Below are 18,969 nucleotides of genomic sequence, written 5' to 3' on the forward strand. Positions count from 1 at the left end.
ACTTATATATATATATACAAAAATTAAATTAAGTACAATGAAAGGATAGAATGTAACTGTAAAAATGAAAATTAAAAAAGACTTTCAAAAAAGTTGACAAAATAAGAAATTGGTTGAAAAGGAAAGAAAAAAATTAAAATTGAAAGACTGAAGAATCATGACAAAAAAAACCATGAATTCTATATATTTTCCCCTAGCGCTGGAGTTTTACAGTTCTGTGTGATCAGTAAACAGGTCTTATCAGGATGTTCTTGCTGATCCTCTGGGGGAGGGGCCTGTTGTGCTGATTCTCAGGTGTCTTTGCCCCTGGTGGAACTGCACTGCCCTTGCGAGGGAGCTGGCTCAGTGTAAGTGGCTCAGGATTGCCCAATGTGGCTTTTGTTCCCTGAAGGCTTTCTGCACTGCTTTAGAGGATGGGAATCAAAATGGCGACCTCCCAATCTCTAGCCCTGGAGTCGAAATCTCACACCCCCCACTCCTCAGTGCGCCCTCAGGGAAAAGCAGTCAATCACTCCTGTCTCCCTGGTGTCCATCAGCCCTGCGTGCTCACCCAGCCTATGACCCGGTGTTTGCATCTCAGGCACAGCCCCACTTGGAGTCTCCAAACCCTGCAGACTCCTGCAGTGTGCACCTGCGCCACTCCTCCCAGGGGAGCAAGGGGTGTCTTGCCAGTTCTGCCAATTGTTGGGCCTCTGCTTGGAGAGCAGTTGCCCGACCGTGCTGCAGGGAAGGGTATATGGCAACCCTGAGCTGAGAGCCCACTCCTGGGCTTGCTGACTGCAGTGGCTTTCCCACTCCAGTGCCTGGAAACTCTGCCACACTCAGGCACCCCCAGTCTTCCTGTGACCCTGGGGGTCCTGAGACCACACTGCCCTACCTGGGATTCTGCCTCGATTTGCCACCTGGGCACCTTTCAGGCAAGGATATCCCTCGCTGGAGCAGACTTCTAAAAGATCCGATTGTGCATTCCACTGCTGTATCACTTTCTAATAGCCGGCTATGGAAGGTCCCTCCCCACACCCCGCAACCCACCCCCCTGCAGTTTATCTTCTGATATAGCCCCTCAGATTCACTTCTCCACACCTATCTTGCAGAAAGTGGTCACTTTTCCATTTGTAGAATTGCAGCAATTCTTTTCTTAGGTCTTCAGTTGAGTTCGCAGGTGTTCAGAATGATTTGATAGTTATCCAGCTCAATTCCTGGGACCAGACAAAACTAAGGTCTCCTACTCCTCTGCCATCTGAGAAACTCGAGCCTACCTATGATACCTTATTGTCATTTCTCCTCCTGGATTATTGCGACAAACATCTAATTAATCTCACTGTTTCTACCCTTGACCCTTTACAGTTTACACATTTATTCAGAGCACATATCTCCTCTCCTTAAAATCCTTCTAATGGCTTCCCATCTCACTCAGAGTAAAAATCGATGTCCTTCTATAACCCTTAGGTCCTACATAATTTGTCTCTTCTGTTATTGCTCTGACCTCATTTCCTACTATTCTTTTCTATTCTTTTCACTCTAGCCACACCAGCCTCCTTGCTGTTTCTCAAACATGCTGAGCAAATTTATACATCAGGACCTTTGCAATTGCTCTTTTGCCTGGATGCATTTCCTCTGACTAGCTCCTTCACTTCCTTCAGGTCTTTATTCAAGTTAACCTCTGGTGAGCTCTTCCATGGCTCACCATCTACAATTGCAAGCCTTCGTCCAAACTCATTCTTCACATTCCCTTTATTTTTCTTTGTTCAGAATTTATCGGACTGTAACATACTGTATATTTTTGTCAATTATGTTAACTTTATGTCTCCTTTGGTAGGAAGTAAATTCTATGAGAGCAAGAAGTTTGTCTGTTTTGTTCACTCTGTGTCCTCAGCACTAAGACATGCCTGACACACACAAAGTCCTCAATATTTGTCAAGTGAATTGATTATAATACTGAGAATATGAGGAAAATATACAGACTGACAAGACAAACATACAGTCATGCTCACTTTTATACAAATTGATGGTAACTATTGTTAAAAATAGATTTTTTTTAAAGATTTTATTTATTTATTCGACAGAGATAGAGACAGCCAGCGAGAGAGGGAACACAAGCAGGGGGAGTGGGAGAGGAAGAAGCAGGCTCATAGCAGAGGAGCCTGATGTGGGGCTCGATCCCATAACGCCAGGATCATGCCCTGAGCTGAAGGCAGACGCTTAACCGCTGTGCCACCCAGGCGCCCCTAAAAATAGATATTTTATTCTCAATATTCCCACATGAAAAGTGGAGTTAATCAGACAACATTTAAAACAATAGAATTATGGACTGCTACAAAAATGTGTGATTCTTTTTAACTTTAGCCAATTCGCACAGTGATTTTTAAAAATCGTGATATACAATATTATCATTCATATGATATACTATTTGAGCACTCGATTATAATCACAAAATAGAGCACAAGAGAAATCTTTGGTAGGTTAATCATTTCTGGGTCTTGAACTTCAACTCATTACCAGCAGAGGGTGCTACTGATCCACATTTTCATACATATGTTTAAAAAGAGTTTTGCTGATTTTAAAATCAGCAGGTTTCCACACTGTAAATGATGTTATCTTATAAATCTACATTATATGGTAATATATCAGCCACCCCAAATTAATGACTTGGGTTTTATAATCTACTGTTTTATTGTTTTATCTTTTTGTATTTATTAAAATGATGACCTTGTACACAGATATGGTACAATAATATACAGAAATAATTAAATCTTCTACCCCTTCCTTAAACTGCCAGTTTTCCTTCCCAAGGTTATCATTGTTTCTTCTGTATTTATGTGTATGTGTGTTTCGCTTTGTGTTTTTACTGTATATTTTAAATCAGAAATGATCTAAATACTGTTCTTTATCTTAGGATCAATTTATAACTTGACCACATAATTTTGGGATTCCATATTAGTACTTATAAAATATCTTTCTTTTAAACAGCTGTATTTTATTCTAATGTGTGAATGAACTGTGATTTATGTAACCAGTATCCATTTGAAGGATGAAAAGATTATTTTCAATATTTTGCCATTCCAAACAATACTATAATAAATACAGTTTTATATTTACATTTGTAAATATGTACAAATATATCTGTAGGTTAAATTCCTAGGAAAATTGGGTAGCCCTTTGAAAAGTAATAAAGGTGAAGTCCTATTTCCCTATATACCAAAATAAATTATAAATGTATTCAATCATGAAAGTACTAGAAAAAAAATGGGAAAATTTTTTTTTGTAATTTTGGAGTCAGGAAGGCCTTCCTAAGGCTAACACAGACTCCGACCTCACACAGAAAATGTTGAAATTTGACTGTATTTAAAAAAAAAAACACCTCTGCCTAGCAAAAAAGAGCATAAACCAAAACTAGAAATGACAATTGTACAAATGAATTGCTAATGCATATTAAAAAGAAATAAATTTCTTAATATATAAAGAGGTTTTGTAAATTGGTAAAATCAAGCCCCTATTAAAAATGGCCAAAGAACACAAACAAACAGAACATAGAAATACAAATCGCTTTTAACACATGAAACCATATTAATGAGAGAAATGCAAATTAAAATGGCACGATGCCATATTTCACCTATCAGTTTGGCAAAGATCAACACATTGTGTGTGATGAGGGTGTAGGGAACAAAGCAAGCTCACAGATTGTTGGTGAGACAATAAATTGATATAATCTCTATGGAAACCAATTTGGCACTAGCTATTAAATTTTCAAAAGAAGGTTGGTGAAGTTTTTTTTTCCGTTTTAGTCAAATCCCCTTCTTTGAATTAGCTGCATGTACGCAATCAAAAGAAAAGACTACACAGAGTTTAAAAACACAACCAAAATATTTTAAGAGAGGTATTATGGGGGCACCTGCGTGGCTCAGTCAGTTAAGCTTCTGACTTCAGCTCAGGTCATGATCTCAGGGTCCTGGGATCACCCTGTGTCTGGCTCCCTGCACAGCAGAGAGTCTGCTTGTCCCTCTCCCTTTCCTCCCTGCCCAGCTCGTGCATTCTCTCTCAAATAAATAAATAACATCTTAAAAAAGAAAAAATGAGAGAGGTATTATGCCCTTTGTGTAATGTGGATGACAACCATTTTGGGCTATGGAAATTTACATGACAACCAAAATTATCTCTTAATGTGTATCAGTCAAGGTCCCTTAGGAAACAGATGGCACATTTTTAAAAAGGGGAGGCTGAAAAGAATTTCATTCATGAAGGTGTGGGCAGGGTTAAGAGAAACAGTAGGAAGAAGGGAGCACCCCCTGGTGTTGGCATGGTGGCTCTAGGAAGCCATCACCATCTCCAGCAAGTGCTAAGGGAAAGCAGAGATACAGAGCCAAGAAGGATTGGCTTTTCTTTACTCCTGTTTTACTTCTGGGTAGATCTGGAAAGGCAACAAATGATTTTCATTCAGCTGATCTATATCTTGGTAGTATCTTCAGGGACTCGCTTTATTTCTACTTCCCTCCAAAAAGGAATTACCAAATTTTCTTTCAAAATGTTCACTTCAGAATGGGACCCATAGATCACTTACTTTCCAATCCTTTTCTTTCTGGGATGGTATCTTTATGAAAATTGGCTTCCTGAAGACATTGCTTTTGTTCATTAAAGTTTAATTAAAAGAAATTAAAGGATGATGACACCTAGAATATAAGAGCACCACAGAGAGCATTGTAAGAAATAGCACATTTTACATAGAGTGGGCTTAGAAAAATAAAATGTGGGTCATGTTTGGCTATATTGAAGGAGGATTCCACTATCTGGTTTTCTTTCCTTTCTTCTAATAGTGCCCCCTTCCTTCCACCCCCTCCAATCTACTTTTGGTTGGACATGGTGAGCCCCTTGGATCAACCAGAGTTAATCTAAAGATGGAACTACCGGCTAATGTCTAGCAACATTAAAGACTGAGTTAGAAAGGGATATGTCTTATATGAATACATCTTTTCTTTCTTTCTTTTTTTTTTTTTTTCCTCACCTACTTACATAAGATTGCATTTCGTTGCAGTGTCCCTCAGTGGTTTTCGGATACAAGACAGACAGTTAACTTTCAGGTCTGGCAACATCAGGGGCCTGCCTGGTCAATGTGCCTTAAGCGGAAATGACTTGGCAAGTAAACACCGTGCTGTTATCAACTCTCTCTAGAGTATATCCAAATAGCCAAAGCACCATCTTGGTTTTGTTTGGGTTTTGGGTTTTTGCTGAGTCTGCATTTTATCCCTTTATACTCTCTCCTGTGTTCACAAAGCACGTGTTTGGGGTGGGAGAAGCTGTTTTGGTGGAGCCTGCAGATTTCCGGCTGCCTTGGGGCAGGCACAGGGCACAGGTGTCACCAGCTTGTGCTGTCCACAGGCAGAGAGCATAGTATGAGTACGCTCTGTGAGAATCATATGAGGCAAACAGTAAATAAGTAATGGAACAATACGTTCATTTAATTCATTACACATCCGTTGGAATTTACTGTTCAGACTATTCCTTTCACTACTTGGAGAGACATCAGGTGTAATACACTCCTGGGGAGAGGAAGTAAGAGCACAATTTGCCAGACAGGAGATATGGTCTAGTGGATTCAGAATTTTAATATTATTTTTGGCTCTACCACTGGCTTCCTTTATGGCTAGGAGGGAACTCTCTCTGGGTGTTGCTAGTTTCGGTATCTGTGGATTGATAAGAGGATCGCGAGCATAGATGTTATGATAGTTCACTTCATGGGAAATTAAACAGGGCAAGTCAATGAGAGGAATGGGTTAATTGGTTATTTCTTTCTGGGCACTCTTTGTGCTTTAAGAGTACATTTAAGATCTGAATAAATTAAAGGAGTTTCAGAAAGTACATCATACATGTGTCATCCCATTTAATCCCTGTGGCAAACCCAGGAGGTCATTCATGATATTGATTATATAGATAAAGAAACTGAAACACAGAGAGTTAAGTAATTTGTTGGAGGTCACAAAACTAATTGGGCAGAGCTGGGATTTGAACTCAGATTATCTGAATCCAGAGCTCCAACTCTGAACTACCACACTTCCCCTCCCTCTCCTTTGGGGACTGAAATGATGACCCACAAGAATAGGAGCATATATAAAAATCTAGATATTCCAAAAATAGATTTCCAGAGCACCCGCGGCTGAGCGAGGAAGAGAGAAAATAGAAGAGAAGTAGGAAATCAGCAGTGCTAAGGCTGTGAAGCATGTGATTAGGTATGAAGGGGTCTGGCAAGGCAGCCCCGGGGGCGGTAAGCGAAACGGCCAGCTTGAGAACAAAATGTTCCAGTTACGAAGTTTCTTGTTGTATGTGTGGAACCCTGAAGCTGGTTTGCTTGTTTGTTTTGTTTTTTAAGATGTCTGTCCTCCCCCTGAATATTATTTTCTTGGATGGGAAATGGCATTACAAAAAAATGTCCGTCGTGTCTGAATCTGCCTGTATCTTCCCTCTGTAGACTTCTATTTTTTTCACTCTTCTGCAACCTCCCACCTACCTCACGGTTCTGTTCACCCAGTGCTGCCAGGAAATACGCGTAGTCTCCCCACCTCACAGGTATGTCCAAGCCCCTACCTTCCCCAAATAGTGTATTATTTAAAGCCCAGTGTATGTCTCACCTGCTTCAAAACACCTGCCAGCTCACACTGGCGTCTCCCTGTCCTGACCTCCCACGGAGTTTAATGTACCGCTCGTGCACCTCTTAATTATTGCACTTTGTGTAGTCGGCATACTGTGTCTGCCAAGCCAGATACGGCCCCATAAGAGATGTCATGATTAATATCATTGGTGTTTTCAGAAACCATACAGCCCTTAGCCCAGCAGAAACGTATGAAATTGAAGTTAAAAAGTGACTTTTTCTCCACCCTGATTACAAAGAGTATATTCTGGGTGATGTTTATTTTGTTGTCATGGCCGTGGCGGGGAGCACACCAGAATGGCATCGATACAGGCAAAGCAGTGGTCCTCCTTCCTCTTCCGTCTCTCCTCACCCTCCGGCTCGCATGATCCGGGCAGACCAACGCGGCAGGTGCAGCCCATCACTGGCAGGTGCAGCGGATCGCGGGCTTCCCTCTTCTCCAGCCCTCTTCTGCTGGTTCCGCAGCGCCCGGCGGAAGTCAGCTCCACCCAGTCATCTGATCCTGCGGGCCTCTGCTCTCCAGTCTGTTTTCAGAAGATGGTTCTTGGAGTGCTGGTAAAGTGAAAATAAGGTGGTGAGTTTTCCCTCCAAAAAAGAGCTAAACTGGCGGATGCTGGCCTTTAGTCATTTAAGGTCAAGAAAGTCCTGTTCTAAACAGGGAAAAGCCCTTCCCAGGGGTAGCCTCTGTCTTCGCCTCACCGCCAGCCCCAAACTCAATATGCTTGTGGCGATAAAGCTAGGTTCCCTCCAGAGATGTTGCTTTCACCACAGGCAAATCCTAGAATTGTTTTCAAAGGGGCTTTTGGATACCTAAGGTCCTGAATTGTCATTTCCAACCTTCGTTATTTGGCATGTGTGCCCGTGGAAAGCGGTTATGTGGTTTCGTAGACCCCGAGAACATGGGAGCACCTAGATTCTTGCAGTTGGCGATGTCGGGTCTTCTCCTGGTCTCTGAGAGGAAAACCAGACCTCATATAATAAGAACTGAAACAGAAGAGCACAGTGAGTTTTCAGAAGCATATGTGTGACTATGCTATTTCAGGAACTGTTCCAGTATGAGATGTTTATAATAAGTTTGGTGTGACCCAGCCAAGGAGCTTAATTTAACAGGGTTAAGTGAATGGTGGGAGGGGAGAGTCCCATTCTATGCCAGCTTGCGTTGATTAGTAATCACACAGGTTTGCAGATGAGCCTCGCTGAGCATTTACTAAATCCGGGACCTGTGGTTTGCAAATTGTTTTCATTAACAGCTGCTGTCACCTATCTTAGGACAGGAAAAAGTGTTATTATTTTATTACCCTAAATATTAGTCACAGAGAGATTAAAAACGGTGTAATTTGGCAACTATGAAATTTACTGTGTTAAGTCAAAAACCATGCTCCTCCCTCACACTAGGCTCACTAAAGACGACTTTTCTGGGAACATCTCAGTGAACAGATGTTTCTTCTGTTTCCATGAAGAGTTTATTGGCATCTGTTAGTGAAGGGCTCTCTTGGCAAAAGGAATTTCTTGTTTATCTACGTATACACACAGATACTTAAAAAAATTTGCATACCTTATTTCAGCGTTTTGCCTTAATTCTCCAATTGGGACTCAGGTGAAATATTTGCCTGAATTTCATAATTAAGTATTGAATGATTATTAAAATATGCCTACCTGATCTGAAGTTTGGAAGCTTAATGTTCAAGAAATAATCATTAGTAAAGGGAGAAAATACTTAAATGGTTGGTAAAGGAAAGATAATTACATTGTCAACATAATCTTTTGAGTCAGAGTTTGATTCAGAAGGCTTTCTAAAGAGTTTTTGAATCACTAAAATCTTTTTTCAAGGATGCTTCTTCTGTATCTCTGTATAAATCTTTCTTTGCAAAGAAATTCAACTATTTCTTAGTGATTGAAGAATGTGGAAATTGAAAAATACAAATTATGCCCTTGTGTTTGTCAGTTCCTAAAGAATATGAAATATTCTCTATATTGTACGTAAATAGTGAATTTATTCTAACTCCTTTAGGAAGTCAGAACAAATGGAGAAGATTTCTGTAAGTCTCAAAGAGTGTAAATGCCTAGAGGTTAATATTCAACTCTGTAGTAACATCACTGGTGAAAATTAGATATATAATGAGCAAACTTACTTTAGGTAAGAAACAAATCACATTGTTTTATAGATGTTGCCATCTATAAAGTTCAGAGGCTTTTAATCATGCTTTGGATCTGGGAGCTGGTTGAACGGTGTTGACTCAAGAGCTTTTACTATATATAATAAAGCAATTCAGGCAGTAAGAATAACGAGACTCAGATTCTAGAAATAAGAACAATGAGGCACAGTTCAATCAGTGAAGAAATAAATAAAATGAGTGAAATAATTGGTTTGGATAATTTCTAACATTATTTTACATTCAGCTAATGTGAATCCAAATGGAAATTCCTATAGCAGATTTGTGGTCCCAGTGTTCTATTTATAACCGTGGGTTTAGCAAACAATATAGCATTATGCACAGTGTGTGATACATAATAGGGGCCCCTCAATTTTTCCATCCTCACTCCCAAACTAGGATAACCCCCTATTATATGCTCCCAGAGCCCCTGGCACTTTTCTTTCCCAGTGTGTAATTACATAGTTATCTCTGGGCTTTAGGGTTGCTAGATTTATCTAATAAAAATACAAGAGGCTCAGTGAAATCTGAATTTCAGATAAACAATTTTTCAGTATAAGTTTTTCCTCTGCAACTTTTGTGGCATACTTATACTAAAAAAATTAGCCCTTCTTTATCTGAAATTCAGATTTTTTAGAAAGATTTTATTTATTTATTTGAGAGAGAGAGAGAGCACAAGCAGAGGGAACAGCAGGCAGGGAGCCTGATGTGGGGCTGGATCCGAAGGGAGAGGCTTAACCCACTGAGCCACCCAGGCACCCCTGAAATTCAGATTTTCTTGGGCATCCTGGATTTAATGTGGCACTCCCAGTAGCTTATGTGTTCATATCTGTACCCCCTGCAGACCACAGGTCTTAGGAGAGCAGATACTTTCTGGAATGGAGGTATTAGCACTTTTTAGGTACTTGATAAATATTGGTTGAGTGCCTAAAAGAATGAGTGATATGGAGTACAACTGAGGTTCAGAGAGTTTAAAAATAATAGAAGCATTTCTTGGGGCACCTGGTTGGCTCAGTCAGAGGAGGATATGACTCTGGATCTCAGGGTTGTGAGTTAGAGCCCCATATTGGGTGTAGAGATTACTAAAAATAATCTAATCTTTTCTGTTGAGATCTGAAACTAAAAAAGAGATTTGGACGGGACAGACAGGAGATGTTTCCAGGCCATATATGGAGGAGGTGGCCCAAATTTTGAAATCCTAACCATCACATCTTTTTGAACTCAGATATTCTGCTTTATATTAGAAAAAGCAAAACAAGTTAATCTTGAGAACGTTCATTAGCTCATGACGAGCCAGAGTCTTAAGTGTACACTTTCTAAGGTTTAGTTCATAAACCACGGAGTGGAGGTCACTAAGGTGAGTCATGGAAGTTTAGCAAACAGATGGTAAAAGGAGAAAAATGCCTTGGAAAAACAAATAGAAATGCATGTCTTATACACTACAAATAGAAATGCGTGCCTTGTATGCTAGGAACATTAATCTGGATCAGTCACAAATGCCCACAAGGCAAAGCCTTTCCCTGTGGCTTGAACAGCTTCCCACCTCAGTGTTCAACAAGGAACATAGACAGGGTCTGAGAGTTTGAGGTTCCAGTTTTAGGGTGTCTATTAGCCTCATGCCCAACATGCGCTTCTGTTCTCTGGCTCTTGAAGAGAAAAACAGTCCTTTCATATTGAGAACATGGACAGATAATCAGTCTTATAAGACTCTGTACTTGACATAAGGAAATCTAATGGTGCCTGCAGTGTCCTGGCCACAGTCAGCCATAGATTTAAAGCATGCATGTTCACAGGGGCACTTTCTTCTGTCATTCCCTCTACATCACTTCCAGCCTCCCAGTGGAGTGATGAGAAGCTCCCATTTGGCCAGGGGAAATTCTCCAGAAAAGTTGGTAGCTGTGAGTCAAGTTGAGGGGTCAACACTCACAGGAGCTGGGAGACACATCTACAAGCCTGGTAATTGTGTGTATTATATTTGACTGTGGCTTATCAATGATGCCAACAATAATGTCTTGGTTTTTGAATACATGAATTAAAATTGTTTTGTTTTGTTTTTAAGATTTTATTTATTAATTTGACAGAGGGACAGCCAGCGAGAGAGAGAACACAAGCAGGGGGAGTGGGAGAGGAAGAAGCAGGCTCCCGGGGGCGGGGGGGGGGGGGGGTNGGCTCGATCCCAGAACACTGGGATCATGCCCTGAGCCAAAGGCAGACGCTTAACGACTGCGCCACCCAGGCGCCCCTAAAATTGTTTTTTGAGGAAACAACATGCATACACAGTTTAAACAATCCAAGGATAGAAGACAAAATTTAATTAAATGACAAACATACAGCACAATTATAAAGCCTAGGAGAGATCAGAAAGAATAGACTCCAGTGAGTATATACTGATTCCAGAATTTCCATAGAGGATTGTATTTTAGGCTTTGTATTGAAAAATAACCCTTGAATATATGGAAAGGGAGGTATTGACAAGTAACAGCACAAAGTTTCAGGTGATCATGACTCTAATTAGTAAAGGATTCTGCAGCACGAGCTTCATTGGCTGGAGCTGGTGGCTGTTATCTTGAAGTAAAATGAAACCAGATTGTGAGGATTTTTGAGTATCTTCTAAATACCAGTCTTTCTAAATACCCCTTCCAATTATAGTTCTTTTAAAATTTCTCTACCTTTTGTTCATTTTCTATGAGGGGATTTTTAAAGAGAGATCTGTGAATGGAAATCTTCTTAAGGTCCTAAAAAATCCTCACTTTCAAACTCTCTGTAACCAGCTATTTGTAACTATTCAAACTATTGTAACTCTTTTCCTAGGTTAATTTAAATTTTGCCAGTTTAGGCAAAATTTTGGATTTATTTCCACAGGGCATGTATAGTAAGTTCTCATTAGATGAGAACCAGAACAGGTCCTCAAATAGGAGCTATTAGCATCCTCACCATCACCATCATATGTGACATATTATTGTAAATGAAAAGCAGTATGGTTAGGAGTCCAGCCTCTGGAGCAGGACTGCCTGGGATCAAATCTGGCTCCAGCACTTGTCTGGGGTGACTTTGGGTGTGTCTCTTTATTCTCTCTTTGCCTGGAAATGGAGATAATAGCAATGTCTACTTCATAGGGTTGTTTTAAGAATGAATTGCGTTGATACATATAAAGAATATAGTACCATGCCTGGCACGTGGCAAACCCTTTTTATGTGTTAGTTGTTGCTTTCAGGAAATTTGAGTGCCGAAGTTAAACACACGCAAACTTGTTTAAACCAATTGTTTAAAGACCTCTTCATCCTTCCACAGCTGATTTAGGACTAAATAGCATTGCTAGATTATTGTCAGGACAATGCTAACTTCAAACAAACAAACATGTCTACTTCTGCCTGCACTTCAGCCACTTCATCTGCATGATCGAAGGAAGGTCAACAATGGCCTCTGTGAGGAAGGTCACGGACAAGCGGCACAACCCAGTGGAAAGCATTTGTAGAAAAATCAGAGCCATCCAAAAGAGAGAAGAGATTTCAGATCCAGTTCGACAGATTCTCAAATACCAATCTAGCCGTTTTGATAGTCCACAGATTAACACCAAGGAAGATTTTGAAGCGCTACTGAAGAACATGGCGGCCACTCCTGTTCTCTCACCCAGCACGTTTTTCTTAGGTACCAGGAAAGACGATGCCATCATTACATCTCCTCAAATAAAGTCTCCAAGAACCCCATCCATTTCTCATCTCAGCTCTCCCGAGAGTGCAGCATACCCTGTTCCTCTCACAAGTTCTGAAAACCTCTCAAGGCCAAGATCACAGAGCTCTCACAATGACACGTCATGGGTATCAAAGACCAGGAATGGGGAGCGCTTCTCTAACAAGGATTTGAATAACTATTGTAGTGAAAATAATTTTAGTGCCTCAACACTTGACTTTGATTCAACCTCTGATAAAAACTCTGAATATTTTACTCCTCAGAAATCAGTGGTGAAAAATTTATCTCTAAATGAAGCTGGTAAATATTAATCTTTTAATGTTAATTCAATAAAAGAATAAGCATATCCCCCCCTTTTTTAAAGCATATCCCTTTCTGAATACCTGAGTTAAAAAAATCCAGTCCACATGATTAAAACTTAGATGGAAGCATCCATTTTTCCCTTTTTAAGTATGTTTCTTTTTCTTTTAAAAAATTTTTGTTCATTTTTTAACATTTTTAATTTTTTTAATTGATGTATAGTTAACCTATTAATTTCAGGTGTACAGTGTAATGATTCAACAATTATATACTTCATTAAATGCTCACCATGATAAGTGGAGTTAATGTCCGTCACCATGCAAAGTTATTACAATATTATTGACTATATTCCCTATGCTGTACTTTTCATCCTCATGACTTATTTATAACTGAAAGTTTGTACCTCTTAATCCACTTCACCTACCCCATCACCTACCTCCCCTCTGGCAGTTACTAATTCGTTCTCCGTATTTTTTAGTCTATTTCCTTTTTGTTTTTTAGATTCCACACATAAGTGAAAGTATATGGTGTCTTTCTCTGTCTGACTTATTTCACTTAGCATGATGCCCTCTAGGTCTGTCTATGTTATCCTGGATGGCAAGATTTTATTCTTTTTTTTTAATGGCTGAGTAATGTTCCATTGGGTATATGTACCACATCTCCTTTATCCATTTATCAGTAGACATTTAGATCACTTCCATATCTTGGCTATACATGGCTAAACATAGTAGTGCATATATCTTTTCATTTTTTTTTAATTTAATTTAATTTTTAAAATTATTTTATTTATTTATTTATTTTAAAGTTCCATGATTCATTACCTGCGTATAACACCCAGTGCACCATGCAATACGTGCCCTCCTTACTACCCATCACCAGCCTATCCCATTCCCCCACTTGTCTCCCCTCTGAAGCCCTCAGTTTGTTTCCCAGAGTCCATAGTCTCTCATGGCATATATCTTTTCAAATTAATGTTTTTGTTTTCTTTGGATAAATACCCAGAAGTGAAATTACTAGTATTTTCATTTTTAATTTTTTTGAGGGACCTCTGCCCTGTTTTTCATGGTGGCTGCACCAGTTTACAATCCCACCAATAGTTCATAAGGGCTCCCTTTTCTCCATATTCTTACCAACAGTTGTTATTCTTGTTTTTTTGTTAATAGTCATTCTGACTGGTGTGAGGTGATATCTCATTGTGGTTTATTTGTGTATCCCTGATGATGAGGGATGTCAAGCATCTTTTCATGTGTCTGTTGACCATCAGTATGTCATCTATGGGAAAATGTCTATTCAGTTCTTCTGATTTTTAAATTGGATTATTTGGTGTTTTGGAGTTGTTTGTTATTTATATATTCTGGATATTACTTCTTATTGGATATATCAATTTGCAAATATCTTCTCCCAGTCAGTACATTGCCTACGCTGTGCAAAAGCTTTTTAGTTTGATATGGTCCCAATACTTTATTTTTCCTTTTGTTTCCATGTCCTGAGGAGAAAGATTCAGAAAAATGTTGCTAAGGTCAATGTTGAAGAGTTTACTGCTTGTGTTTTCTCTTAGGAGTTTTATGGTTTCAGCCTTTACATTTTGATATTTAATCCATTGTTAGCTCATTTTTGTGTATGATGTAAGGAAGTGGTCTAGTTCTATTCTTTTCCATGTAGTTCCCAGTTTTCCCAGTATTATTTATTGAAGAGACTATCTTTTCCCTATTATATAATAAGGATTCATATCTCCTTTGTCATAGATTAATTGACAGTGCAAGTGTGGGTTTATTTCTGGGCTTTCCGTTCTGTTCTGTTCTGTTGATCTTTATGTCTGTTTTTGTGCCAGTACCATACTGTTTTGATTACTACAGCTTTGTAATATAACTTAAAATCTGGGACTGTGATGCCTTCAGCTTTGTTCTTCTTTTTCAAGATGGCATTGGCTATTTTAGGTCTTTTGTGGTCCCAAATAAATTTTAGTATTTGTTCTAGTTCTGTAAAAAAAATTTTTTTTAAATTTTAGGTAGTTAACATACAGTGCAATATGGTTTTCTGGAGTAGAATTCAGTGATTCATCACTTACATACAACACCCAGTGCTCATCATAACAGGTGCCCTCCTTAATACCCATTGAAATCTAGTCCATCCCCTACCCACCTTCCTTCATCAACCCTCAGTTTGTTCCCTATAGTTAGTAATCTCTTTTAGCTTATTTCCCCTCTCTCCTTTTCCCCCTTCCCATATGTTCATCTGTTTTCTTTCCTAAACTCCACATATGAGGGAGATCATATGGTATTTGTCTTTCTCTGACTTATTTCACTTAGCATAATACCCTTTAGCTCCATCCATGTTGTTGCAAATGGCAAGATTTCATTCTTTTAATGGCTGAATAATATTCCATTGTGTCTGTGTGGGTGTGTGTGTACACACCACATCTTCTTTATCCATTCATCAGTTGCTGGACATTTGGTCTCTCTCTGTAGTTTGGCTATTATTGATAATGCTGCCATAAACATCAGGGTGCATGTATCCTTTCGAATCTGTATTTTTGTATCCTTTGGGTAAATAAATACCTAGTAGTGCAATTGCTGGGGATTGGGGTAGTTCTATTTTTAACATTTTGAGGAACCTCCATACTGTTTTCCAGAGTGGCTGCACCAGTTTGCATTCCCACCAACAAGAGGGTTCCCCTTTCTCTGCATCCTCGCCAACACCTGTTGTTTCTTGTGTTGTTAATTTTAGCTGTCCTGACAAGTATTTTGATAGAGATTGCCCTAAATTTATAGATTGCATTGGATAGTATGGATATTTTAACAATATTAACTCTTAAAATCCATGAGGATGGTATATCTTTCCATTTTTTGATATTGTTTTTAATGTCTTTCATCAGTGTCTTATAGTTTTCAGACTACAGGTATGTCACCTCTTTGGTTAAATTTATTCCTAGGGATTTTATTCTTTTTGATACATTTGTAAATTGGATTGTTTTCTTAATTTCTCTTTCTGTTATTTTGTTGTTGGTGTATAGAAATGCAACAGATTTCTGTATGTTGATTTTTGTATTCTGAGATTTTACTGAATTCATTTATACTTCTAGGAGTTTTTGCTGTAGTCTTTAGGGTTTTCTATATATAATATGATGTCATCTGGAAATAGTGACAGTTTTACTTCTTCCTTACCAATCTGGATGAGTTTTATTTCTTTTTCTTATCTGATGGCTGTGGCTACGACTTCCAGTACTATGTTGAATAAAAGTGGTGAGAGTGAACATCCTTGTCTTGTTCCTGATCTTAGAGGAAAAGCTCTCAGTTTTTCACCATTATCTAGTGGGATAGTCGTATGGTTTTTATCCTTCGTTTTGTTAATGTGGTATATCACATGGATTGATTGATGCATATAAAATCGTCCTTGCATGCATGAAATAAATCCCACTTGCTTCTGGTGAATGATCCTTTTAATGTACTACTGAGTTCATTTTACTAATATTTTATTGCAGAGTTTTGCAACTGTGTTCTTCAGAAATATTAGTCTGTAGTTTTTTTTTTTTTTTCTTTTTTTTTGTGGTTTCTGTCTGATTTTGGTGTTAGGGTAATGCAGGCCTCATGGAATGAACTAGGAGCTTTCTCTTATATTCTTTGAATAGTTTGAGAGGAATAGGTATTAGCTCTTCTTTAAATGTTTGGTAGAATTCAACTGTGAAGCCATCTGCTCCTGGACTTTTGTTAATTGGGAATTTTTGATTACCGGTTCAATTTCAATACTAGTAAGTGATTTGTTCAGATTTTCTCTTTCTTCCTGATTCCATTTTGGGAGGTTGATTCTAGGAATTTATCTATTTTTTTCTAGATTGTCCAATTTGTTGGTATACAACATTTTGTGGTAGTCTTTTATAATCCTTTGTATTTCTGTGGTATCGGTTATGATGGTCTGATCTTATCTGAGTCCTGGCTTTTTTTTTTTTTTTTTTTTTTTTAAGTCTGGCTAAAAGTTCATCAATTTTGTTTATCTTTTCAAAGAACTCAGGTCTTAGTTTCATTGGTCTTTTCTATTATGTTTTAGGGTTTTTTGTTTTTTTTTCAGTTTCTATTTCATTTATTTTCCCTTTTCCTCTACTTCTATTTCCTTTCTTCTACTAACTTCGGACTTTTTTTTTTTTTTCCTAATTCCTTTAGGTGTAAAATTAGATTACTTGATATTTTTCTTGTTTCTTGAAATAGGCCTGTATTGCAATAAACTTCCATCTTACAACTGTTGTTGCTAAGTCCCAAAGATTTTGAACCAACAAAGATTTCACGTCTCTAATTTCATTTGTCTCCAAGTACTCTCTGATTTCTTCTTTACTTCCTCATTGACCCTTAGGTTGTATACTAGCATGTTGTTTAGACTGCAAGTGTTTTGTGGGTTTTTTTCCAGTTTTTTTTTTTCTTGTAATTGATTTGTAGTTTCATAGTACTGTGGTTGAAAAAGATGTTTGATATGATATACAGTCTTCTTAAATTTACTGCTACTTATTTTTTGGCCTAACAAGATCTATTTTGGAAAATATTCCATGTGCATTTGAATGTGTATTTTGTTGTTTTCGAGTATTCTGTATCTATCTGCTAAGTCCCTCTGATATAATGTGTCATTTAAAGCCACTGTTTCCGTATTAATTTACTGTCTGGATGATCTATCTGTTGATGTGAAGTGCTAAAGTCCCCTATTATTGTATTACTGCCAATTTCTTTCTTTATGTCTGTTAATAGTTGCTTTTTGTATTTAGGAGCCCTATGTTGGGTGTGTAGATATTTACAATTGTTATATTCTCTTGTTGGATTGATCCCTTTATAATTATGTAAATGGCCTTCATTTTTTTTTCAGTCTTTGTTTTAAGGTGTATTTTGTCTAAGTATTGCTAACCCTGCCTTTTTTTTTTTTTTTCCATTTGCATGAAATATCTTTTTCCATCCTTTCACTTTCAGTCTTTATGATTTTAGTTTAGGGTCTCTTGTTGACAGCATATAGATGAGTCTTGTTTTTTTATCTATTGAGTCACCCTATGTCTTTTGATTGGAGCACTTAATCCATTTACAATTAATTATTAGTAGGTATACACTTATTGCCATTATGTTAATCATTTTCTGTTTTTATAGTTATTCTGTGTCCCTTTCTCCTTCTCTTAGTCATCTTTCACAGGGAAGAGAATTTCTTTAATGTGCTTGGATTTCTTTCTCTTTATTTTTTGTGTATCTATTATAGGTTTTCGGTTTGTGGTTACCACGAGGTTCATGTGTGACATCTATGTATATAATCGTCTGTTAAGTTGATGGTCACTGAAGGTCAAACACATTTTAAAAGAACCACAGTTTTACTACCCCCCCCCTACATTTTATGTATATGATGTCATATTTTACATCTTATTATATTGGGTATCCCTTCACTAATTTTTATAGGTATAATCGATTTTACCACTTCTGTCTTTTAACCTTTATACTAGCTTTATAAATGATTGATCTAGTATCTTTGTTTGCTTTTACCAGTGAATTTTTTCCTTTTATAATTTTTGTAAATCTAGTTATAACCTTCTTTCACTTAAAGAAGTACCTTTAACATTTCCTATAAGGCTGGCTTAGTAGTGAGGAACCCCTTTAACTTTTGTCTGGAAACTCTCTTTCAATTCTGAATGATAACCTTGCCATGTAGAGTATTCTTGGTTGTATTTTTTTCCCCCATTTCACCACTTTGATTATATGGTGCCACTCCCTTTTGGCCTGCAGTGTTTCTGCTGAAAAATCAGCTGATAGCCCTGTGGGGGTTTCCCTTGTACCTAACTGTTAGGTCTTCTCTTGCAGCTTTTAAGATTTTTCTCTTTATCTTTAATTTTTGCTACATTAATTATAATGTGTCTTGCCAGTCTTCTTAGGTTCATCTTGTTTGGGACTCTCTATGCTTCCTTAAACTGGATGTCTGTGTCCTTTACAATAGGGAAGTGTTCACCTATTATTTCCTCTAATATGGTTTCTGCCCCCTTCTCTCCTCTCCTTCTGGGTTCCCTCTAATGTGAGTTTTGTTATGCTTGATGTTGTCCAAGAACTTCCTTAACGTGTCCTCATTTTTTGAAGTTCTTTTTTCTGTGCAGTTTAGTTGCATTTTACTACCTCGTCTTCCAGATCACTGCTCTATTCTCCTGCATCATCAAATCTGCCATTGATTCCCTCTAGT

At 38.1% G+C, this 18,969-nt stretch overlaps 1 protein-coding gene across 1 annotated transcript in view; it reads left to right on the top strand.

The window, feature by feature from the left end:
* The first annotated feature begins 11,723 nt into the window (after positions 1-11,723).
* Positions 11,724-18,969, top strand: part of LOC103665240 (inositol 1,4,5-triphosphate receptor associated 2) — an 81,896-nt gene continuing 74,650 nt past the window's right edge. Inside the window, 1 exon segment of the mRNA XM_040641900.1 lies at positions 11,724-12,783. Within this exon segment, the coding sequence (XP_040497834.1) occupies positions 12,189-12,783 (595 nt within the window). The 5' untranslated portion in view covers positions 11,724-12,188.

The sequence above is a fragment of the Ursus maritimus genome, unplaced genomic scaffold, assembly GCF_017311325.1.
Source record: "Ursus maritimus isolate PB19 unplaced genomic scaffold, ASM1731132v1 scaffold_26, whole genome shotgun sequence".
Taxonomy (NCBI): Eukaryota; Metazoa; Chordata; class Mammalia; order Carnivora; family Ursidae; genus Ursus; species Ursus maritimus.